Source organism: Propithecus coquereli, unplaced genomic scaffold, assembly GCF_000956105.1.
Source record: "Propithecus coquereli isolate 6110/MARCELLA unplaced genomic scaffold, Pcoq_1.0 Scaffold2, whole genome shotgun sequence".
NCBI classification, from domain to species: domain Eukaryota; kingdom Metazoa; phylum Chordata; class Mammalia; order Primates; family Indriidae; genus Propithecus; species Propithecus coquereli.
Genome location: NW_012144966.1, coordinates 8,156,048 through 8,182,070, shown reverse-complemented (window position 1 = coordinate 8,182,070; position 26,023 = coordinate 8,156,048). Strand labels below are relative to the sequence as shown.

The 26,023-nt window shown below is 34.8% G+C and overlaps 1 protein-coding gene across 1 annotated transcript in view; it reads right to left on the bottom strand.

Moving 5' to 3' along the window:
* Positions 1-415: 415 nt before the first annotated feature.
* The window catches only part of LOC105809758 (chromosome unknown open reading frame, human C8orf37), a 26,380-nt gene continuing 772 nt past the window's right edge, over positions 416-26,023 (bottom strand). The window contains exons 2-6 of the mRNA XM_012643601.1: positions 21,872-21,959; positions 18,200-18,264; positions 17,568-17,633; positions 5,950-6,045; positions 416-660 (exon numbers count right to left, since the gene is read on the bottom strand). Coding sequence (XP_012499055.1) covers positions 507-660; positions 5,950-6,045; positions 17,568-17,633; positions 18,200-18,264; positions 21,872-21,959 — 469 coding nt within the window. The 3' untranslated portion in view covers positions 416-506. The remainder of the gene's footprint in view (positions 661-5,949; positions 6,046-17,567; positions 17,634-18,199; positions 18,265-21,871; positions 21,960-26,023) is intronic.

The following is a 26,023-nucleotide window of genomic DNA, read 5'->3' as shown; positions in this document are numbered from 1 at the left end:
GTTAGCCCAATGATCACCTGGTTTCTGCCATGTCTAAATTATGATCTTTGTCAACACTAGATCTGACTAGAGGAGGTGTTGTAGACATCCCTAAATGACTTCTCTGCCCTGGTTGGCTTTATCTGCTTTAATTACCATAAATAAGGAATGTTTTGCTAAGTGTATTAGCAGTCAATACTACAGTTGCTAATGAAAGGCTATATATTTGTATAAAATTCTATAATTAAACTTCCATTTAACAGGACATAGAGTAGCAAAGAATGTGGATACTTTTCACTTTACTTACTAAGTGAAATGTCTATGTATCAAAAAGGAATAATTACAAAGTATTATACACATTATCTTCCCAAGTCCATTTGGTCTTCAAAAATTTGTATAGTTATATTAAATAAAATTCACTGTCTTTTTCCAAAGGGCATGATATTGCTACATAACCTTTGCTTAAACATGACATTAATGGAGACTGCTCTCATTCATGCATTTGTCCGAATGTGAAATCTGTATTCTCAATGTTTACCACAAACCCAACGAAGCTGATGATCTGTCTGAAGGTCAGTCAGTTCTTCAATAGTTCTCCAGCTACACTGGCAGGCGTATGCCCGGGTTCCTTTCTTCTTTACCAACTTTGCTTTTAATTTGTGGAATTCTGGCATGTTGTTCCTATTAGTAAAACAGGAAGGTTTTAGCATAGTGGATTTGTTCAGTGCTCAATGACTCTCCCTAAAAAAGTAATTGCTTTCTTATCTTTACAATATATGAACTCTAAACAATCTTTATCCCCTCATACTAACAACAGAATATATGCTTCAGTGTTCTCTTTCTGATGGTATTTCTTTGATAATCAGTACTTTTCATGTTACTTCTATAGGCTTGTTTATTAAAATGGTTATAGAACACAATAACCTAAAGGGCTGAAGAGTTATTGATTTGTCCTGTCAGAGATGACATAATATGAGAACAGGGTGGAAAGGATGGTGGTTCATCTACCTCAGATACTCACCTCTACCATATTTTAAAAGCCTGCAATAAGGCAAGTGGAAAGAATATAAGAGCCATAAACATAACAGGCTTATGATTAATTAATTATAGAAAATTTTCATTAACAAAGTACCTGTTATTTCTATATGTTGAACTCAGACTGTATCTTTCATTTGTTTCAATGATCTGCTTAGTTACATTATCAGCAACAAAATAAATATCTTGAAATAATTGTTAATGTTAAATAATTAAATCAATGAGTAGGACCACCATAAAAATGATAACCATTGGATTTAATGCTATTATAAAAAAAGATTATAGAAATTAATTTAAGTTTAATTAATAAAATCAATTATGATTTTCATGATAATCCATGTACTGTGTTTATATAAACATTCAGTGGCAAAAAATGAAAAAATTAAAAATGAAATGATAAAAAAATACAAAGGGAAATGATGAAATACAGTATAAATACTAAAAAAAGAGATACAGTGCTAACCATTTCTTGTTGGTATCACTGCAATAGAAGGCAGGTTCCAAAGTGCCCCCTGGTGGTCAATGGGCACCACATTCAGTAGTGTATTGTATAATACAAAATTCAGGTACAATTTAGAAGGGTAGTACCTAACAAAACCTGAGAGATTTTCCAGGCCAACTGCCTGATTTCAGAAAACTGAGTCTCTGACTAGCTAAATGACTTAGCTAGGAGAAGAACTGAATAGTCTAAGTTTTAACAGGAAAAAAAATCACCAAAACTAAGTTGTTGAAGGAAAACGTCCTTTATTCAATCTGCAATAAGCTTTAAGAACTTAACATTTGATACTTGACTAAATCCTTAATTAGAGATTTTAGGAATAGAAATAATGAAAAGCCAGGGATATAATTACTACATTTTAAATGCTTTTTAAGAAGCACATATCTTAAAAGCTTAGGAAAAAAATCATTCTATTATTTTCCCTTAAACAAAGCACATGATTTAACAGAAAATTTAATGTGGCAGTGTGGTCAATTAATTTACGTTTCTTTTAGAAAGTTCTAAAACTTGACAAAGCTAAGATACGCTTCTGTCTCGCATCTGTAAAATAGGACAATAAAACAAACTGCACGGCATTTCACTGCGTAACAAGTGTGCAGATCAACACTGCTAAAAATAAACAGCTCCCTATGTTCTGCAGGACAATCAATAGTACTCTGCAAATCTTTTCACTTGCCTTTGGTCACTGCCCACTTTTGGCTTCCCTCAGTGATTATTTCCCATCCTCCTCAAGTGTTTCATCTATCCTTCACTTCCTTACTTTCAGCAGATCACACCCTCATTCTCAACATTAGGCCACCAGATGTGAAAAGCCTTCCATTTCCTAGCTAGCTTTCCCTAAGTGTCAGGAAGGCAACTTGGAAGACTCTAAGTGAATGCAGAGTTAAAGGATCATTTTGTCAAGACAGGACATGGTTTGATGTTTTTATATATAGTATATAGTATAATATATAATCTTCTACATTTTGTTCCATGTTCTTATAAACTTAAAACCACCTATACAGGAATTTTTTCTGATTTGTTTTACAAAAATAGGATTATGCTATATATGCTACTGTGCATTTTGCTTTGGATATCCCTCTAGGTCAGTGAATAAACCTAATTTAATTCTCTTTATCAATAAATTCTGTTTATCAAGGGGGGTGGTAGACATGGGAGGGAACAGGTTATTTGAGTAGCAAGGTCCTGGAGGCAATGGGGCCCGGAGCACTGACGGAAAGTGAGCCTTGGATAGGAAGATGAGGACCTCCTCTGCGACTGAAGAAAAAATTCCTGTATACATGGTTATAAGTTTGTAAGAACATGAAAGAAAATATAGAAGGGTATTCATTATATATATATAAAAACAACAAGGCGTCTTCTATGTTGACAAAACGATCCCTTAACTGTACATTGACTGACAGTCATCCAAGTTGCCTTCTTGGGTATACCATCCAATCTCATGGCTTCAACTTCCACTTTATATATTACATTTCCTACCTGAGCTCCAGAGCCACAGTTTCAACAGCTCCCATAAATGAACATATAGCCTCTTCTTTCAAATTGGTTCGTACATTCTCTCATCAATGGACAGTATCACTGTCCACCTATGTAAACCAAGACAGAAATCTAGGATGTATCCTAGATGATATTTGTTTCTAACCTTCCACAGCCAAGACTACTTCTCAAATATCTCTCAAATACATCTACTCTCTCCACCCTCCTCCCTGCCATAATTCAGATCTCCATTTTCTTTCCACTGGATTAGCAACATCCCTTCATTAATCCCCATGATTCTCAACTGGCCTGGTTCCCATACAGTGATCAGTGATCTGTTCATCTCTTTCTCCTGATTAAAAACCTGCAAGTGTTATTTACTGCGTAAAGAATTAAATACAAATTCCTCAGTATTGCTTCCCTGGCTCTTTCTGATCTCTACTACTGCACCTCTTGCCATCTCTCACGCTTGTATCCAACGCTTTACACAGTTCAAACTACCTGTAACTCCCCAAATATGTCACGTGGTTTCATCCCTCTGTGTCTTTAAAAATACCTCCTAAAAGAATACCAGTGTCCATCCTGTTTGCTAGACAAACTCCTGATTATTCTAAAAGACTGTAAGAGGCCTCCCCTGATGTCTCAGGGTGGAGTATATCCACCTTGCCCTCTGATGCCCCTCTTTTTTTTAACCTAGCTCTACTATCATGTTTACTATACGACGTTATCCCATGATGTCTCTTCCTCGCAAAACTGGGCATTGTCATCTCTAGGATGACATTGTCATCTCTAGGATGCCGTAGACTAGGTACTGAATAATGTCTGCTGGATAAAGAAATACTAGTAAGCCATACAAAATAAACAACATATCAGTGGTTTATATCCTGATGGTACAGACAAGTCTTACTCTTTAGTTGTTCCATTCTCTTATCTCCCAAACATATTCCAAAGCATCTTGAGGACTGAGATAGTATTTCCTACTGATTTAAACAATGACTACTTGTTTACATTTAAGAGTATAACAAATATTCTAGTTGTCACTGTTGAAATAAAAGTATGTATTTTTTTAAAAACCAGGCTGCCACAGATCTAGAGTAAGCTAACTGATATTCTTGATGACTCTGAGACACTGCAAGTTCCTCGACTATCAACTAAGTCACCCATAAGGTTAATTCATGCCTGTGGTCACCAATGTTTTGATGTTATATGCATTTTATTATCCTATACTAGTTTTATAAAAATTCATGGTTCATCTTGGTGACATATGGGGATTATTAACCACTTATTAGATTAACTAGTAGACAGTAAATAGCAGAGGGTTTAGAAAAGTCAGAAAAGGCAAAATGAACCTGAAACTAAAAGCTAACTTTCCAACCAGAGTAGTAAAAAGTGAGCTAAATCTAAGAGTAAGGGTTCCTGACCTAGAATTTTGGGAATACACTAGGTTTTATTTGGGTTGGGAACTGTGAAACCTCTCAAATTGTAATTTTCCCATGTATTTATATATTTAGATTGTATGTTTATGTGTGTGAAGAGGATTCAAAGTTTTCATAAGATTTTCAAAGTAGTTCTTGATGTGAAAAAGTTTAAAAGCTATTAATTTAGGGGAGATTCCTATGGATTTCCCCGAGAATGTCTGCCAGAAGAGGTGTGAAAAAAAGTCTCTTACCCTTTTCTTTATGCTATTGAAGTGTGCTGTAATATATTTTGATTACTTGTATCTGAAAATAGTCTTTATTTAGGCACAGGTTTGGGGGGTCAAAAATGCATGATACATGCACTTTATTAATTTTTAGCTCATGTTTATTTGAAAATATGAATGTATAGTTCAAATACATTTTTATAACTTGTAACAGCTTAAAAATATTAGCTATTCTGTAAGTGTGTAAGAATGTACGAATTATAAATATATGAGTTAGACACCAGCCATACATGAACCTAAGATCTTTAATTTTATATTGTATTATGTAACAGGTATGAAGTGCTATGTACACACAGGAAGGGAAGAGATTACTCCCAAGGTGAGAGAGTGGTGAGGGAATCATGGAGGATGTGTGATAAACTGTACTCTGAAGGACAGGTAGAGTTTAGGTAGATAAATGGTGGGAAGTTGTCCCAGGAGGTGGACAGCTTGCAGAAGGTTAGAGGGATTGAGCACTGAGTACTCTGATATAGCTAAAATCTTGCAAAAGTGCAACATACATTGCGGGAAGACAAAGCTGGATGATAGATGGACAGCAACTGGATCACGGGGGGTCTTGAATGCCATGCTAAGGGATTTGGACATTATTCTGTAAACAGAAGGGTGCCAGGCAGGAGGAGAATGGTATACTCAGAGCTATGCTTTAATTCTGAGCAAGGGAAGGATGGTCTGAAAGAGACTGTAGGCAGAAAAATCAGTGAGGAGGCTACTTCTCTATTCTTGTCCACAAGTAACACGTCCTTATCCAGACTGATGGCAGACAGAAAGCAGGAAATGGATGATAGAAATACAGTCATACGTCACTTAACAATGGCATACTTTCTGAGAACCCTGTTTTAGGCAATTTAGTTGTGTGAACATCATAGAGTACACTTATATAAACCTGGATGGTAGGTATAGCCTACTATATACCCAGGCCATATGGTGTCGTCTATTGATCCCAGGCTACAAACCTGTATGGCATGTAACTGTTTATACTAGCATCACCACAGACAGATGAGTAATGTGCTGCACTCCAACATTACAATGGCTACAACATCACTAGGTAACAGGAACTTTTCAGCTCCATTATAATCTTATGGGACCACTGTCATAATGCAGTCTGTTGACTGAAATGTCATTATGTGGAGTTATGGCTGTATTAGAGAGGTGGAGATCACATGATCTGGCCAAGTCCACCAAGAGACAATATAGCAAAATAAGAAATATAAAGTATGTGGTACATTTTTCACACCAGTAAAGTTATTTAGCAACATACCTGAAAAACAGATAATCGCATGATTTGTCCCACATGTAGTCATTGTAGCTTACTACCAAGAAATCACAGGCTATACAACGCAGATGGTCACACGCTCTGTTCAGAGAAAAAGAACTGTATATTAAAAATTATTGGTATGTTTAAATATGAAGATATGTTGATTTATTCATAGTATACACCACATAGGGGTAGGGAACCTGTGGCCTCAAGGCCACATGTAGCCCTCCAGATCCCCAAGTGTGGTCCCTTGATCGAATCCAAATGTCACAGAATAAATGCCTTTATTAAAAGGATTTGTTCTGTAAAATTTGGATTCAGTCAAAAGGCCACACTCAAGTATCCAGGCCACATGTGGCCCCAAGGCCCCAGGTTCCCCATCCCTGGTTGATTACAAATGTTTATTTATACTAAAGTATTGTTTACCTATCTAAACTTTCAGGTTAGATTTTTGCACAAACCTACTTCTTTTACTAAGATCTTGTATGCTGATACATGTATACATATATGTATACTATACTGATATAAAATAAAATGGATTGGTAGATCTTTTAAAATGGTTTTCAAATTATGGCTGAGGGAGATCTTAATTTAAGCTTTATTTTATTTTATTTTTTGAGACAGAGTCTCTCTCTCTCTGTTGCCCTGGCTAGAGTGCAGTGTTATCATCATAGCTCACTGCAAGCTCAAACTCCTGGGCTCAAACCATCTCCAAAGCAGCTGGGACTACAGGTGTGCACCACCACACCTCGGTAATTTTTCTATTTTCATTAGAGATGGGCTCTCACTCTTGCTCAGGCTGGTCTTGAACTCCTGATCTCAAGCAATCCTCCCGCCTCAGCCTCCCAGAGTGCTAGGATTACAGGTGTGAGCCACAGTGCCCAGCCAAGCTAACTTCTTTAAATGTTTCCCTTCCTACTGAAATTTTTAGGGAAACCTCTATCAAAGAATGTGCCACATTATATTGAAATCCATCTGTCTCTCCCATAAACTGCTTAATTGCTGGCACAAGATCTTATTTGTTTCTGTTTCCTCAATACTTGGCATAGTGCTTTCATTCACTCACTTAAAAAATATTTACTGAGATCCTACTATATGCTAGTGAGATTCCTTCTTCATGGAGCTTAGATTCTAGTGAGAAAAGAAACAATACTCACAATAACTAAATTATACAGTATGTAAGAGGTTAAAATTGCTTTGAATGAAATAATGAGTAGGGTAAAGAAAATTGTTAGTACTGGGATGGGATGGATTCCAATTTTAAATAGGGTGGTCTGTATAGGCTTCACTGAGAAGGTATACCAGAGTAGTTTCTTTAATTGAAGTGGTAGCTGGAAAAGGAAGTGGGGTTAAGAGAAGGTCATTTTTAAGAAGGGAGGAAAAAGAACATGCTTGTGTATTGATGGCAAAGATGCAGTGAAGAGCAAAACTCTTGATAATGCTAGAGAGAGTGGACAGAACTGCCAGAATGATACTTAGCACATAATAGGTATTTAGTGACCATCTGAGGGATTGAAATTACAAGCAATTCTCAAAACACAATTATGTATATACTACATAGCAACTTTAGGAGTAAAATGATACAGCAAGTTTAAAAAGAATTATGAGTTGCTGCTGCAAACAATTTGTATTGTTTGTATAATAATTTATACAAACATATAATAATTGTATAATAATTCTGATTTACTTTAAAAAAAGAAACTTCCTCTCTATTGTTTGAAATGTTTAAAAATAAGAATGAACATATACATTTGATCATCTAAAAATTAAAAGGAAATAAGAGTTTTTAAGGTAACAAAAAAAGAGTAAAGATCAGCAACAGAGCGGCAGAAAACATTTTCAACACACAAATACTTACTCTGTACAAAAAGTGGTTACTAATGACAAAGAAAAAACAAAACATAAAAATAATATTCAGTCTCACTAACACAGGCAGCAAAGAATAACAGCAAAGATCATGGACTCTGGACAGATTGCCTAGGTTCAAATGCTGATTCCACTATGGACTGGCTGTGTAACTGCTGCCACATAACTTAACTTCTTTGTGACTGTTCTATAATATCGCAAAGGAGGGGATCCTCCTTCGAAAGATTTGCAGGGTGACCTTAAGAAGTCAGTATCACCTAATATTCGTTAGTAGCCAGGAAATAATACGACAAAAAAAGAAAACTACAGACCAGTATCTTCATGAACATAGATGCAAAAATCCTCAACAAAATACTAGCAAACCCAATCCAAAAAATAATTTACCATGATCAAGTGGGTTTCATTCCAGGGATGAAAGGATGATACAAGGTATAAATGTGATTCAGTATATAAATAGAATGAAAAACAAAAAACATATGATCATCTCAATAGATGCAGAAAAAGCATCTGATAAAATCCAACATTCCTTCATGTTAAAAACCCTTAACAAACTAGGCATAGGAGGAACATACTTCAAAATAATAAAAGACATATATGAGAAACCCACAGCCCACGTCATCCTGGATGGGGTAAAGTTGAACAAAGCAAGGATGCCCTCTTTTATCACTTCTACTCAACACAGTACAAGAAGTCCTAGACAGAGCAATCAGGCAAGAGAAAGAAATAAAGGGCACTCAAATTGGAAAAGAGGAGGTTAAACTATCCCTGTTTGCTGATGATTTGATCTTACAGAACACCCTAAAGACACCTTCAAGAGACTCCTAGAATTGATAAATAAATTCAGTAAAGTTTCAAGTTACAAAATTAATGTATACAAATCAGTAGCATTTCTGTAACAGCCAAGCTGAGAATCAAATCAAGAACTCAATACCATTTATAACAGTGCAAAAAAAATAAAATACCTAGGAATATACTTAACCAAGGAGTTGAAAGATCTCTATATGGGGAACTACAAAAGACTGATGAAAGAAATTGTAGAAGACACAAACAAATGGAAAAACATTCTATGCTACAAATTGGAAGAATCAATATTGTTAAAATGTCCATACTGCCCAAAGTGATTTATAGATTCAATGCAATTCCCATCAAAATACTGATGATGTCATTTTTCACAGAATTAGAAAAAAAAATCCTAAATTTCATAGAAATAAAAAAAGAGCCAGAATAGTCAAAGCAATCCTAAGCAAAAAAAACAAATCTGGAGGCATCACACTACCTGACTTCAAATTATACTGTAAGGCTATAGTAACCAAAACAGCATTGTACTGGTATAGAAGTAGACACATAGATCAATGGAACAGAATAGAGAACCCCAAAATAAAACCATATACCTACAACCAACTTATCTTCAACAAAGCTGATAAAAACATACAATGGGGAAAGGACACCCTAGTCAATAAATGGTGCTGGCAAAATTGAAGAGCCACATGCAGAAGAATGAAATTTGCATCCCTATCTCTTACTATATACAAAAATTAACTTAAGATGAATTAAAGATTTAAATGTAAGACCTGACACCATAAAAATTCTAGAAGACAACTTAGGAAAAACTCTTCTGGACATTGGCCTAGGTAAAGAATTTATGACTAAGACTCCAAAAGCAAACACAACAAAAATAAAAATAAATAAATGGGACTTAATTAAGCTAAAAAGTTTCCACACAGCAAAAGAAATAATCAACAGAGTACACAGCAATCTACAGAATGGGAGAAAACATTCACAAACTACATATCCAATGAAGGACTAACATTTTCAGAATCTACAAGGAACTAAAAAAAATCAGCAAAAAAAACCCAAAAAAAGACAAAAAACCAAATAACTCCATTAAAAAGTGGGCAAAAGATATGAACAGACATTTTTTAAAAGAAGATATACAAAAGCCAACATATGAAACAATGTTCAACATCACTAATCATCAGGGAAATACAAATTAAAACCACATTGAGGTACCACCTTACCCCTGTTAGAATGACCATTATTAAAAAGTCAAAAAACAATAGCTATTGGCACAGATGTGGTGAAAAGGGAACACTTATACACTGTTGGTGGGAATGGAAATTAGTACAACCTCTATGGAAAACAGTATGGAGACTTCTTTTTATTTTTTTTAGACTAGTCCAGTGCAGTAGTGAGAAGAGGAGAAAGGCGAGAACAAGGAGGTCAATCTGTAACTGACTGTGAACAATCAAGTGACATAACTCACTACCTTTGGACCAGCTAAGACTTCTGAAAGAACTAAAAACAGACCTACCATTTGATCTGGCAATCTCACTACTGGATATCTATCCAAAGGAAAAGAAGTCATTATATCAAAAAGACACATGCACTTTTATGTTTACCACAGCACAATTCACAATTGTGAAGATAAGGAATCAACCTAAGTGCTGATCACCTGATAAGTTGATAAAGAAAATGTGGTATGTATACACATACACACACACACACACACACACACACACATACACGCACCATGGAATACAACTGAGCCATAAAGAAGAATGAAATAATGTCTTTTGCAGCAACATGGATGGAATTGGAAGTATTATCTTAAGTGAAGTATCTCAGAAAGGAATAACAAATACTACATGTACTCACTTATAAATGGGGGCTAATGATGTGTATACATAGTCATACAGAGTGGTAAAATGGACTTTGGAGACTCAGAAAGGGGGAAGTTGGGAGGAGGGGTGAAGGATCAAAAGTTACCTATTGGGTATAATATATACTATTCTGATAATGGGTACACTAAAAGCCCTGACTTCACCACTATATGATTCATCTATATAAAAAACAAAACAAACAAAACAAAATCACTTGTACCCATGAAATCTATTGAAATAAAAAAACAAATAAGACATTTTTGTGACTCAGTTTCCTATCTGTAAAATGGAGATAATAAAAGTACTTACACATCACAGAATTATTATGAGGACATAATGAGTTAATACTGGCACATAGTATGTGTTAAAAAGTAAAATATTTTATAAATAATTGAAATGTAAAGCAACCATGAGGTATTTTTTAATGAATTAAGTTAGCAAAAATTAGCACTCATACATTTCTAGTGGATACGTGAATTGCTATAACTTTTTCAGAAAAATCTTGGTGTTATTTTTAAGTTAAAATTATACCTAGCCATTGTACTAACAACCCCATTTTGGGGAAACCTATTACATATAAATAAAAGCACCAGTATATGGGCACATACCTCAAGAATTTTTACTACAGTGTTGTTGAAGTAGCAAAAAATGAGATACCACCTGAATATCTATCAAAAAGGAAAAAGCCCAAATAACATGCAGTACATTTATACTAAGGAATATTAGGCAGTTGATAAAGAGAATTAGATTTATTTACTGACCTGGAGGGATATCCAAAGCAAGGTGTATAGTAACATGATCCTATTTTTGTAAAAGCAACCCCCGCCCCCCAAAAAAATCCTATATACATTTGTAAGAACATGGAGCAAAACACAGAAGGTTTATACACTATGCAGCTAATACCGATTGCCTCAGGAGTGGTGGGAATGAAGGGGAGGGAGGGAGATTACTATCTTTTTCTTTATACGTTTTTTTCAATTTTTTATTTTTTTCAATAAATATATAATACTTCTGTGATAAAAAATAAGATAAAACAAACCTATAATTAGATTTTTTTCACTTACTTCCCTTCAAAATTCAGATAAATTAACCTCAGAATTGCAAATACTTTTTGGCTTTAAAGTTTTAGAACGAATGTTTCACATTTCTAAAAATATTATTAATCATAACAATAACCAAACATTTAAAATCTATACAACTTTCATAAATAATTCCACACTTTCTTTTGAACTGCTAGCAATTTATGAAGATGCATTTGTACCTATGGAAATTCAACAAAATTACATTTGTACATATTTGAACTCAGATATTGAATGTACAAGTCAGGAAATGCAAAACGAAGGTTCCCAAGGCTACCATAACTTTCTTTCTTATGCATATGTAGTTTATTACATGATTGCACAGAGTGTTAACTTTAATGCCTTAATACATATGTGCAATTTGGCTGAATTACTGCTGTTGTGGGAACTATAATTTAAATTTCCTGACATTTTGTATGTGTAAAACCTCAACCATAATGTTAAATACAGCTTTTTAATTTAATTTAAAATTTAGTAGTTTATTCAAATCTATTCACACTACCACATTTTCCTACAAACACTGTCCTTTGAGAAACATAAAACTAACTTGCAGCTAAGAAATCATTCTGCTGCTACGATTTACTCTATTAGATCATAATTAGTACCAGTCTATGGAATAATCCAGTCTTGCAAGTAGTTTAAAAAATAATTAGGAGAGTAAAATTCGATTGGCTTGAAAATACCCTGGTTTTATCTATACCACTTATTAATGCCACGACACTTCCTACTACTATTCTTTCTCCTTTCCACCAACTGGGTAAAAGACAAATCATTACACTGTAAAATCATTCAGCATTACCCCCAAACCAGAGCTTTATCCAAAAATCAAACAAAGAAAACAAATAGGCAAAACAGACTCAATTTCCTTTATGACCTGGATATGTAAATCAGTGCTTATTTGCAGGACTTAAATATATTTTTCTTCCATAACTATATATGTAAAACCACAGCTAATATAAAGTCATGACTCCAATGAAAGATAAATTGTCAAGTCTTTCCCTCTAAAATGTACAGGGAATATACATATGAAGGTGTCACCAATAGCTTTGTCCTTTTGTCTAGCTAATAAGTAGAATTAGGACTGTTTTAAAGATGTTTATGGTAGGCATGCCCCTAAAACAGACCAGCAGTCTTCTGCCCAGACACTGTGGTTCCCCATTAAATCCTATCAGATCTATACACTGGGACTAAGGAGCCTTGATATTTGGACAATTTGGAAATACTAGCAGCTGTAATAGCAAAAGGAGCTAAGATTTTTCCTCTTATACGTATTATTACACATGGCTTTCTAGCCATTATGCTAGAAAGCATAATGGATTAGGAATTGAGCTACCCATTTGAGTCCTTGCTTTGTAATAACTGATATGATCTTGGCAAGGCATATTACCCAGAAGTCATTCTTAGTAACTTTCTCTCTTACCTCCCATAGCCATTTAATCCTTGAATTCTGTCAATTCTATATTCTAAATATCTTAAATTTCTCCTTTCTCTGTAGTCACTGCTACCACTCAGGTCACAGCAACCATCATCTCTTTCCTGGACTACTGTAACTACTGCCTGTTGACTAGTCTCCCTGTGTCCCTTCTCCTGTCTTGCAACTTCCATGCCATTTTCTACACAGCCACCAAAATAACTTTTTTTAGGAACTGAAATCTGACCCATTGCATATAAGACATACTTTTTCTAAAAATCCTCCAAAGGACTACAGGATACTAAACCAAATGTCTTTCAATGATCTCTCCAGCCCCGTCAAAAGCCTTTCCCCCCCACCACTCACTATGCTCTAGCCCAGCCAGCTGCTCTCTGTTCCTCCAATATCCCTAGCTCCTTCCCTTCTCAGCAACCTTCTAACATGGTGTGCCTTCTGGCTCCAATGGTCCCCTCTCTTTGCTTAATTCCTCCTCATTTTTCATATTGTGATTTGATTAAATATTATATGCTTAGGGAAGCATTCCCTGACCCTTCTTCATATCAGTTAGGATGCCCACTATCTATGCTTACAGGATCCTGTACTTTTTCTTCATATCATATACTAAATAGAAATTAAATAATAATTTGTAGAATTATCCATTTAAATCTTATCTCCTCACCTAGACCAAAAGCTCACTGAGGGCAAGGAAGTGTCCACTATTTGCTCACTTAATCGCTAGGACCTAGCAGATGGTTAATATGTGTTTGATGAATTTAACACAAGTATCTCAATTTCTTCATTTATCATATGAAGTTAAAAATTCTTGCTCTATCTGCATCTTGGTTTTTTTTTCTGTGGAGCAGGTGAACCATATGTATATATAGAAAGTGCTCTGGACAGTATAAAGTACTTTACACATAAAATGTTGTATATATACATGAATACGTACATATTTATCTTTCTGTGGGTTCAGATTCTGTGTCATGAAATGGGCAATTGATAAAAGATCTGTAAATGTAAACATTTACCTGTGCATATATATGCAATTGGTGTCTCCTCTTATAGCTGTATAGAAGGTAGGAATGGGGTTTGATAGACTGTGGCATCCTCATGGATCAACCCTAGGACCTTCAGGCTATAAAAACAGGCTGTTCTTTTGAATACTGAAAGTCCATCTGGAATAAGACTCCTCTACATGAGAACTAAATCATAGTACACACAAAAATATACTATATATAATAAAATCTTAATGAAAGATTTACTCTTTAGAAGTAAATCAGATTTTTTAAAGACCATTTTAAAAATCACAAAGCACCTGTAAATAAACACTGATGCGTACTTCCTGAGGTAAAATGGAAAAGTAGCAGCAGACTATAGGATTCTTGCTCCTGAGATATAACATAATGAGTAAGCAGGACTAATACATGAGAAAGACACCCATAATTACAAACCAGAAATAGCTGTAGCTAGCTGCCTTTTGCGCCATAGGCATAGCCTTCATGTATTAGTTAATTTAATCTTTACAGTATCTTCATGAAGTATGTTTAGTTTTTAAGGGTGAGGAAACCTTAGAAGATAACACCTCTTCTCAAGGCTTCAGAACTTGTGAGGGGCAGAGTGAGGCTCTGAACTCGGGCATTCTGTCATCAGAACCCTTTCCCTTCACACAGGTGTAATCATTTGCTTCTTTGTTCTTCCACTGGTCAGTGTTTTGCCTTTTTTTTTGTAAACTAGCCCAGGGCTTAGGACATGGCGGGCATTCCATGAATTTAAGAAAAGAAAAAAAAAATAGTTTAAACAGAATGAGAAAATCAATTTATAGCATGTGAATTAAGATAAGACACCAGGGGACATGCATTAGAAAGGAATGTCATTCCACACAGAGAATAAATGTAAAAATACTCAGACACAGAAAAACATAAGTGAAAAATAGAAACTGACAAGAAGTGTCCTAGTGAAAGTAGAGTATCTGACCCAGGCTTTAACTGGAGGTAAAGGAATTGAAGAGAGAAGACGAACAACAAGGATAACAATTTGGTAAAGCAAATAGTGAGTTTAGAGTTAATGCGAGATAAATGGTAACTCATTTTCCTTCTGAACAGGAAGAGGCACTCAAAATAATATTTTAGGGATATTATCTTGAATACCATACATGGATAAAACTAGAAAAATGGAATAGGATGGTAACTGGGAAACTGTTGCTATAGGTCACAGGTGACTTGATAGAAGCCTGGAATAGAGATGGCGTGGCTCTGAAAAAGACTGAGACATGTCCACTGAGTTGACACAGGTAATTCAAGATCGATAGCAACAACGCTACGTTCTTCTCTAAGGACAGTTTGTGGCTCTAATTCTTTGCACAGAAGTCCTCAACATACAATGATTCAACTGCTGTTAATTCTTATTTATAGCACTTAGAGCAGGCAGCAGCCCAGTAGATCTACATGAACCAGTTTACAGCCTGGTGTTCCCATATAAAGTATCCCCAGACTCCCAATTTGACTTTGATTCTACTGAAGTAGTTGAGGCTAGCACAACTACAACCCTCCAACAATGTCTTTTTAGCTCCTCCTTCTATTATTCAATCCTGTTATGCTCTGTATAATGATGTTTCAGTCAACAATGGACTGTATAACAGTGGTCCCATAAAATTATAATGGAGCTGGAAAATTCCTATCACCTAGTGACATCAAGCTGTCATAATATCGTAGTGCAATGCATTACACATGTGTTTGTCGTGATGCTGGTGTAAACAAATCTACTGTGCTGCCAGTCTTATGAAAGTATAGCACATACAGTTATGTATGGTACATAAGACTTGATAACAATATTAAATGACTATGTTACTAGTTTACATATTTACTGTACTGCACTTTTTACTGGTATTTTAGAATGTACTCCTTCTCCTTACAAAAAAAACCAAGTTAACTATAAAACAGTCTTAGGCAGGTCCTTCAGGAGCTATTCCAGAAGGCAGCACTATTATCATAGGAGATGACAGCTCCATGTGTTTTATTGCCCCTGAAGACCTTCCAGCAGGACAAGATGTGGAGGTGGAAGACAATGATATTGATGATCCTGATCCTGCGTAGGCCTAGGCTAATGTGTGCATTTATGTCTTAGTTTTTAACAAAAAAATTTAAAAAGTAAAAAAAATTAAAAATTTTAAAAATAGAAAAAAAGCTTACAGAATAAGGTATAAAGAAAGACAATATTTTTGTACAGCTATACAATGTGTTTGTGTTTTAAACTAAGTGTCATTACAAAAGAACCAAAAAGTTAAAAAAAAGATTATAAAATAAAAAAGTTACAGTAAGTTAAGGTTAATTTATTATTGGAGAAAAATATAATTTTTATAAATGCAGTGTAGCCTAAGAGCTGTGTTTATAAAGTCTACAGTAGTGTACAGTAATGTTTTAGGCCTTCACACTCACTCACCCAGAGCAACTCTCAGTCTTGTAAATTCCATTTATGGTAAGTGACCTATACAGGTATACTATTTTAAAAAATCTTTTATACTGTAGCCTTTTTATGTTTAGGTATGTTTAGATATACAAATATTTACCATTGTGTTATAATTGCCTACAGTATTCAGTACAGCAACGTGCTGTACAGCTTTATAGCCTAGGAGCAATAGGCTATATAGCCTAGGTGTGTAGTAGGCTATACCACCTAGGTATGTGTAAGTATGCTTTACAATGTTCGTATGACAAAATCACCTAATGATGCATTTCTTGGAACATATCCCCATTGTTTAGCAATGCGTGACTGTATAACACTTATCCCTCCAGAAATGTAGTCAATATACAATCATATAACTCAGATTTTTTTCCTTAAAAAATTAACAGAAAATAAAAAAAGTGTTTTAGAAATAACTAGACAAAAATATAATAAAGTAATCTAGGTAAGCAGGCCTCTGCCAAAAATAGAACCAAAAGTAGCAGAATAGTAGAAAGATTTCCTTGAAGCCACTCTGTTTCCCCACATTACGAAAATGGTGATGGAATGTGCTAGGAGTATCGGGAGAATATGGGCTTGGGATAGGGGGCACCATGACCATAAGACAGCCTAGAAAGAGGTACTGGTGATCAAAGTAGAAGTAGGAACGGGCAGGGAAGAGACAAAGAATGAAGAGTTTCTGCTTTTGAAATATGAACTATGTAAAACCAAGTGACTATGCTTCAGAACTTTTGGGGTAATGCAGATGTGTAGCTTCTCATGCTAACTGGCCAAGGCAGTGTGGGTAAGGCATCACATATCTGAATGGCCACACTGCTTTGCCTGCCTTGCCTACTGCCTTCCATTGCCTGAGTTAGTTCACTCTCCTGGTGTCCTGTGGAAACCAAGCTGGGACTGGAGTGATCCAGGCACTTCAAGTGGGGCTTAGAAAAGGGCATCAACAGAATAAACAATACATACTCAACATGACAGCTTTCAGTAGTTATCTCCAAAGAATAATAAACATTTCAACAAAGTGTTCTTAGATTGGCTAATAAAAATATCTCTCCTTATAAAACAGATTGATGCCAAGAAGATAAGAATTACATTTTAATATGGCATTAATTTGGAAAAACCTGACAAAAAAGTATATTTCTGACATCCTACCTCCATGAAGTATTTGTTCCGATCCCACATTGAATAGCACTCCCACCAAGGTACACTGGACTGCAACTAGACGAGTTCAACAGATGGAGAAAAATTAAATTACAAGAAAAAATAATTACGAGAAGTTAATTTGGCCTTGTTAAAAAAAATTAGCATTGTTGACTCTATGCCCTTGTAATCAAACTGTATATTTTCCATAGCCAGCCAACTATTTCAAAGAAGAGATATTTATTCCAGGATAACTGCTTTATTGGATATAACCTGTACATTCAGGAACACTCAAGGAGTTAAAATGAGTCACAAAAAAAATGTGTTTGCCAAATAATGTAAGGGACAAAGTAAACACCCAAGAATATAACAGAACATTAATTTTGAGAAACTGTTCACACTATTTTTTTTACATGGCAGAAAATTATTTACAATAGCAATAATCTCCCATTTAATTTCCTTTACACTAAGGGGTCACATCACAAGAACACTGAAGATAATTGCTATTGGTCTTTCTCCTAAAGGCCAACCAGTGCTTTGTTGTTCAATGTCACTGCTGTTTAAATGGTAACAAAATCTACTAGACTATGCTCAAAGTATTTGCTCACTAGTGTGTATAATCCATCAAAGCAATCTCAACTTACCTTTTACCAAAGCCTTGAATGGAAGCTTTGACAGATGTGTTACCTGAAGATTTAGATTTTAATTTCTGTTAAAAAAACAAAACAATAAAAGGCCAATGGAAACTTAGACAACTGTAACATGAAAACTAATATTCTTTATTTTATAAGAAGAATATTTTCTAAATGACTTAAATAAAAATTTTGGTGGCATCATTTTTAAGTTTCTGAAATAAAAACAATGATCAAAACCTTTTAAAGGCAAAAGGGAAGTAGAACTCTCTGAGGAATTTGCAAATTACTCTAACTTTTAGGCTAGGAAATTGATATACTGCTATTATTAGCATGCTAAGATTTAGAGTCACTTTATAACTCTTCGGTTAATACTAGAGTTCAGTGATTTAATATGAAGGACCTGCTATTTAAAACTTCATTCTAGAAAAATTCAACTGAGGAGGAGAGACCCTCAGACTCATTTTTAAAGGCTATGAATGGTACTCATATGAATTAAAATTAACCTAACCAAACTTCTGTGTAACTTCAGAAATATTACTTTTGATCAAATGGAACAGTTCCAACCAATAGATGTTCAAGGAAAATGCAGGGCTACCTAGTCACAATCGTACAGTAGTTCCTATATGGTTACATAACATCATGATCATTAGCAAGCTTTTATTAAGTGTTAACCAGTAATGTGGTACCAAACAACATAAACCAACCACATACTAGGACCACCGCCAAGGAGAGGAAGTGAGATGGAGAAAAGGCAATTTAAACTATACACAGACATGCCTTCACTTTACCTAGTGAGTAAGGAAATTTATTAGACACAAAAATATTTCATTTTACTATTTCTCTTAACTCTTTTATTTGATGTTAAGCAGAACTGGAAGAATTTTTGGTATGTGTATGAAAAATAATAATACATATGAGTCTCTTTTTTTTATTTTGGTGAGTATGTTCCATATACCATCCAGACTGACATTTATGACTCTAAGCTGGCACACTGTAATGTTTGTTGTTGGTTCCTGGGCTTTCTTGTATGGGTCCAAGAGCAGTTCAGAAAGGCAACAGAATGGGAGGGCTGAGGGTGGGGTGGGAGAGCAGTACTTTCAGGGCATAATGTAGCTTCTAAGGACAATGTGGGCATCTGTTCATAGACACTTCCTCATCCAATAAGTGTTTTACATAGATCTGCTTTCTCCCTTGAAGACTGGAAAACTGGGTATAATAAATAACTAAAAAAGGAAAACATAGAGAAGTGCATAAAAGTTTATTTTGTCATGATTGTAAGAGCTACTTTTATTTCAAATTAGTGTATTTTAAAGCCAAACTAGGTAAATATTTATCTTCTCCTAAAACTCCTTCAACAGGAGAGACCGTGCCTCCTATACAGATACACACACATAGTACTTAATGAATTGCTTAGATGATTAATGAAGAGCAACAAAAACATCATGTAGTTTTTTTTTTCTACTATTGATTAGCATTACTAATTAGCACTACTATTCAGCACTTATGATATATTCGGTTTTCAGTGTACAGGTGACCCTGAACAACACGGGTCTGAACTGTCTGGGTCACTTGTGTCTCGATTTTTTTCCCAACGAAATAAAGATTAAAAATACAGTTTTTGAGGGATGTGAAACCTGCGTATATGGAGGGCCGAATGTGGGACTTGACTATTCTCAGATTTTGGTATACACGGGGATCCTACAACCAATCCCTCATGTCTACTGAGGGATGATTGCATTTATTATTGCTGTTGTGTTGACATGAATCAACTAGGTATTAGCTTATTAGTTAACCTCAGATGAATTGAAAATGCTAAATTTAGAGAAATTAAGATCTTTAAGTCATTTGATTTTTAGTCTGGCTGACAAAAACATAAATGGCCCCTATCCATATCCTTGCCCAGGGGTTGGGGACCGAAGTTCTAGAGCTATAGAGATGTTTTTCTGGAAGGTATAGAGATTTTGAGTTCTTTTGGAAGCTATAAAGCTTTTGAGTTGTTACTGCAGCAAATCCGACTAACATATATAAAATGACTTTCTTTTTTTTTTTTTCGCTAAGCACCTTGATGGGTTCGGGTAGATACATAAAGTGATACCAAAGCTTGATTTTAAGAGTATGAACTAAAGAGGGCTAAATTTCTTTGTATAAGAAAGTGAGAAAGCTTCGTTTTATCTGGTAGAAGGCAAACTGGCCAGGGAAACAAAATATGGAAAGCAGAAAGTTAAGCAATGAAGCAGTAGACCAGCGATGCAAAAATTATTAAAGGATTTTTTAGGCCAGATATTTTTTAACTTGGAATTTTATATTGTGTCTATTTTAGCCAAGTCTACTATATATATACATGCTGTATATAAGTGTGTTTTTGATGGACATCTAAGAAAAGGTCTGAGTTCCATGTTTGGATTAACTGTACAGAAAAGAAGTAGCAAGAAACAGCATGACAATTTCATCCATCAGCTGCTGCAATTGAACAAAAGCAGGAACTTGGCGTTTGAGGAAACCATAGGAATGTAAACCTCTCTGGGAATTTGTAGAAATTACCTAGTGATCACCATTACCTAGTGATTTTTAGTCCACTGTTTTGCTTTAATCTTCCCTACTTTTTTTATAAAAAGCTCTGGTATTAGAGTTTTTTCTTTGCTGTCTTTGTAAATTAGACTTCTATTTGGTCTCTTTCTTTTAAATCTGACAAGTAAGTTTCACATGCACCAAACTGACATACACTGCTGGTGTAAAAATGTAAACGATACAGTCACTGTAGAAAACAGTTTGGCAATGGGTAAAAAAGTTGAAGATGAGCACATCTTATAACCTAGGAATTCCTCTTCTAGGTTTATACATCCTAAAGAAACTCCTGCACATGGGTAAAAGACGACATGAAAAACTATCTGATGATGCATTATTTGTAATAATAAACAAATGGGCACGATCTAAATGTGCATCATCAAGAAAATGGACAAACTGTTGTACAGTTATACGATGGACTACTGCACACAGTTAAAATTATTTATGGTTATATACATATGTAATAAAAGTATAAAAGTATGGATGGGAAGGATAAGTAGTCACTTTTGGGAAGGAAGGCAGTAGAGCAGGGTTTGGAGAGGTCTGAAACTATATTTCTAATTTGTATTTCTTTAAAAAAAAGTCCAGAGAAGCAAATATGGCAAAATTTTAAGATATGTTTAGTACGGGTGGCTGTTATGTTCAGCATATGGGTGGCTGTTGTATTATTTTATGAACTTTTTTATAAAGTTAAAATAGAGAAACATTAAAAAAATTAAAATACTAACAATTTAGTCATTGCTTCATGACATAACAGCCATGGCACTGCATCTGAGATGCTAAGCACATTCATATAAGGAAAGTTGTTTGTTTTTGACCTTTTAGGAAGGTGTTCTTAGAGACTACAAATAAACATAAGTGACCTAGTTGATCTGACTTTTACATTAATAGTTTTTTAATTTCTTATTCTTGCTGAGAATTGAACAGGGAAACACATACTGAACAGTATTTCACTGCTTCCACAACAGTTTAAGGGGAATAATTTCTTTTAAATAATTGTATTTCTCAGAATTCAAAGGATTACAGATAGCTACTTGTGCCTTAAGTTTTAAGACTATTCTAAACACATCTTGAAATAATGAAAGAATGACTGCACGTTTATAACATTTGACTTACAAAGGGTTTTTTGTCAAAGTTGGGCTCTTCAAATATTTCATTAATAAGTCTGTCAAGATCATCTTCGTTTTTAAATGTTTCTGTTGATCTGAAAAGAAAAAACACAAAAAAACCCCCATCTGAAGCTTAAGAGCAAATAAAGTCAATATCAGAAGAATTTTGTTTAAAGTCCATTATTAGAGCTGATGATGGAAGGATAAATGTGATGTTAATTATTTTTGTTATGGACATAGCCTAAGTTTGCTGAGACAAAGATAGTTTATCAGGTACAAATTCATATATGCATGTTACTATTACACACTTAAATAAAACATTCAAAACTATACATTACATACAAGAGAAAGCTGGGCATATATTCTTCTAAATTACATCAGGTACTTACTTAGGGAATACAAAAAATGTGTAATTATAAGAATTTGATATTGTAAATAAAGATAATTTTAACCAGTCTTTCTAATTTTTTCCCTAAGGATTCCACTGTAAGTCAAATAACCATATCTTTTTACTAAGGAGCTCAAGGTCATGTAATCAAATGACTGCTCCCTCCCATGCACTATTTGTTGTATAATATCTCAACTACCTCTTTACTTTATGCAGGCAAAGCCATCACTGGATTATTAATACAAACTGTTACCGCACAGAACTTTCTATTTAATAGCTGATCTTTACTGAATACTTTAACTAAATGCCAGGGCTGCACTGTCCTATGGCTTTACATGAGGATATCTTCATTAGTCCAATTTTATAGATGAGCAAAAGGCACTAAGAAATTTAGAAAGAAATTTAGAAATTTATATGCTCAAAGTCATATAAATAGCAGGAGGAATAGCTTACAATTGAATCTAGGGCAGTCCATGCATCTCACACTGTATGAGTAGTAACTCTCTTCAGTGTTTGTATGTTGCAGATGCTGTACATCAATTTCATAATGTCATTAGACCCTTAAATTATTTGTTTTAGAAGACAAATTTTTTAGTCAAACTCTCTAATTTTAGAAACATATTTACTCTGATCATTCTTAACATCAGGAATATAGCCTTTCTTTGTTACTACTTGGAGTAAGACAATTTAACCAGATATAAGAAAATCCAGAGAGTGCTGCCTATTACCTAAGGGCTGATTCCATCTATCTCCAGACTAAGCCCCTTCAGTTGTTCTGTCTCCAACTTTTATCTTTAATGTCTTTCACTTTTTAGACTGGCTTCTTCCCTTGACTTAGTATTCTTAAGACTTTACTCTTCAAAGAAACACTCCAAAAAAAATCCTCTCTTGAAGCTGACACCCATTCTTATTCAATTCTGAAGAGCAGTTTAAATCCATAATTCCTACTTCCTTGCAAGTAGATTAGATTTAGCACCAGTTGAGACCTAAAATCTAGATGGGGATTTCTCAACCTTGGAACTACTGACATTTTGAGATGTCAAAGAATGATAATTCTTTGAGATATGTGTGGGAGAGGGGGCCTGTTGTGTATTGTAGATGTTTTACAACATCCCTGGTCTCTACCTAGTAGATGCCATTAGCATACCCTTCCCCAGCAGTGATAATCAAAAATGTTTCCAGATATTGCCAAATGCCCCTTGGGTGGCAAAATCATCACTGTTCCAGAGCTACTGACCAGTTTAAATTATTTACTCTTCCTGAACCTCAGATTTTTTACCTGTAAAAATGATATCTAGACAACAATTTAAAACTGCTTCTATGTGTAGTATTCTATTTATGGCCTCTATATCCCTCAACTATAGTGAAACTCTTCCCTCAAAGTTACCACTTCCCAAATCACTACATTCAATGGCCTTTCTCAGTTCCAAACCTCTTTAATTTTTCAGAAGCATCTGACACTCTTGGGTACCAATTTCTTAAATTTCTTTTATGACAGCAGGTTGCTAAGATGTCCTCTTGAAATTCTCTCTGTCTCTGGTTTTCAGGACATACTCTCTGGGTTCTCCTCTCTCATGCAATTTCGCAATTTCAAGAATCAGATGCATTCAAACTCTACCAACCTAATCAATACTGTCAGAGATCCAAATGGCCAGTTTATGTAGATTCTGGTCTGTTCTTAGATTCCACAATTTCATGATGCTTATTTACACTTGCCCATGCTTTGCTATAGTAATAATAATATGCAAAAAGCCAATATTTCATTGAGAACTCATAATTTTAGAAGACAATATAAGGTTTTTTGATGACATTATAATCTTAATCAAATGTTAACAAGCTTTTATTGGTTCCCTGATTCTGTTTCTTATATTCTAATCTTTTTAAGATATAGTTTCTGCTGAAAATAAAATGTATATCCTAAGTAAAAGAAATAGAAACACTTGAAATCTACAATTAAATATGAGAGGTATATGTAGAAAGCTTAAATCTAGATCTACCATTTCCCAGTAGACTTGGCAAAATGACTTCAGGCAAATAACTACTTTTTAAGCCTTGGACAGTGAAATAGGGATAATAGTATTCACCTCATGGGGTTGTGGAGATTAAATGAAATAACGTTTTTAAAACACTTAGCATACAGAAAAGACTCAATAAATGTTGGCTAATATTATTATTAGAGCTATTATCTAGAAGGTTATACTATCTTTAAATATTCCTATCTGTATCATCCTGAACCACTTTATTCCTATTGAAGTTCTAATCAACCCACAACAGTCTTTTTTTTTTTTTTTTAACTAATCACATATTTCTCTGTATCATTTTTAACACTTCAAAAAGTTGCATGCGTTGACCACTTATATTAGCAGTTTTTGTGACTGGTATTCAGACATAGCTGGTCATCTACTGTATTATTTGCAAAGCCATCATTTTAAGAGGCAATTTAAGTATCTTCACTCCTTTAAGACACACAGATTATACTGTTTACAACTGGCAGTTAGTCTCCTGTTAATAAATTCACAGCATAAATCGCTTCCTAGCTTTTAAATATCAATTTTGGCTCCAGACAAAATTTTAGTATATGACATTATACCTGGTAGAGACTATATTTGATATTAAGTTTATGGCCTTTGTTGTTGGTTTCTGCATAATTTATGACATTGCCAGATGAAAAGTTTTAACACAAATGACAAACAGTATTGGTTCACTACAGCTTTTATAAATAACTTAGTACTGAAAAATGTAATGTATTAAGGTGGGATGGAGTGCTAGAAGCATTATGAATGGATTCTAATAGTGCAGTAACAGGCATGAAAGAACCCATGCTTGGAGAGGATCCACATTAAGTAGCACTTTCCATTTTGAGCAGCCTACACCAGGACATTCTAACCCTCTGCATGCTAATTCTCCTCTGATGAACAGGCTCTGAAAAGCTCTTTGATAGATTCTCTCTATCCCCTAAAGGAACAAATAAAAAGAACAAAAGAAATTGCAAAGTAACACTGCTGCGGGACAGGGATGGTAGATGTGCTAATGGGTACACGAGGAATTCCAGCACACAATAACATACAAGTGTATTTATACAAACATTCAGTCAAATGAGTGTTAGTGCAAAGTAGTCATTATAGTTGGCTCTACATTTATGTTTTAAAATGCTGCTTGGTACTCAACTAATTTTTAGAAATTGTTTCTGAACTCCTTTAGAATCTTGTCAATGTTTTTATTTTGTGAGAGTGAATTTTTATAAATAAACGTTATTGGAGGTAAGCCTGGTGAATTGGGTAGTGATAGAGTTGGGTAATACTTCTCAGAACTCAAACTATATACACCAAAGAAACAAAACGAAAGATACAGCTATAAAATTAACAAAAATGACAGTCTTCGATTGATCCAAAGATGCCTCTGTGTAATTTCACAAGCGTTTCCAAAATATTCTAGGCAAGAGGCAATTTCTAAAGGATTCTAGCAAGAGTTACTGCAGAGCCTCCCCAAGTCATCACTTTGAGGGACAATGCTCGCTCTAATGCAAACATTTTGGGTTTTTTTAGGGGTTGAGGGGGGGAAATAAAGTGAAGGAAGGAATTCTGTTATTTATGATTATAAGAAGAAAAAAAGACTGGCAAATTTGAAAGGTTGTCTTTTGGATCAAAGACCAAAAGCCTTAAGAAACGCCCTCAAATTTCCATACGTACCGCTGAGACCTGCAGGGACCCTTAACTGGAGTGGGGGGGAGGGGGCGGGGAGAAGGAAGATAGTTGGGTTAATGTTCACAAT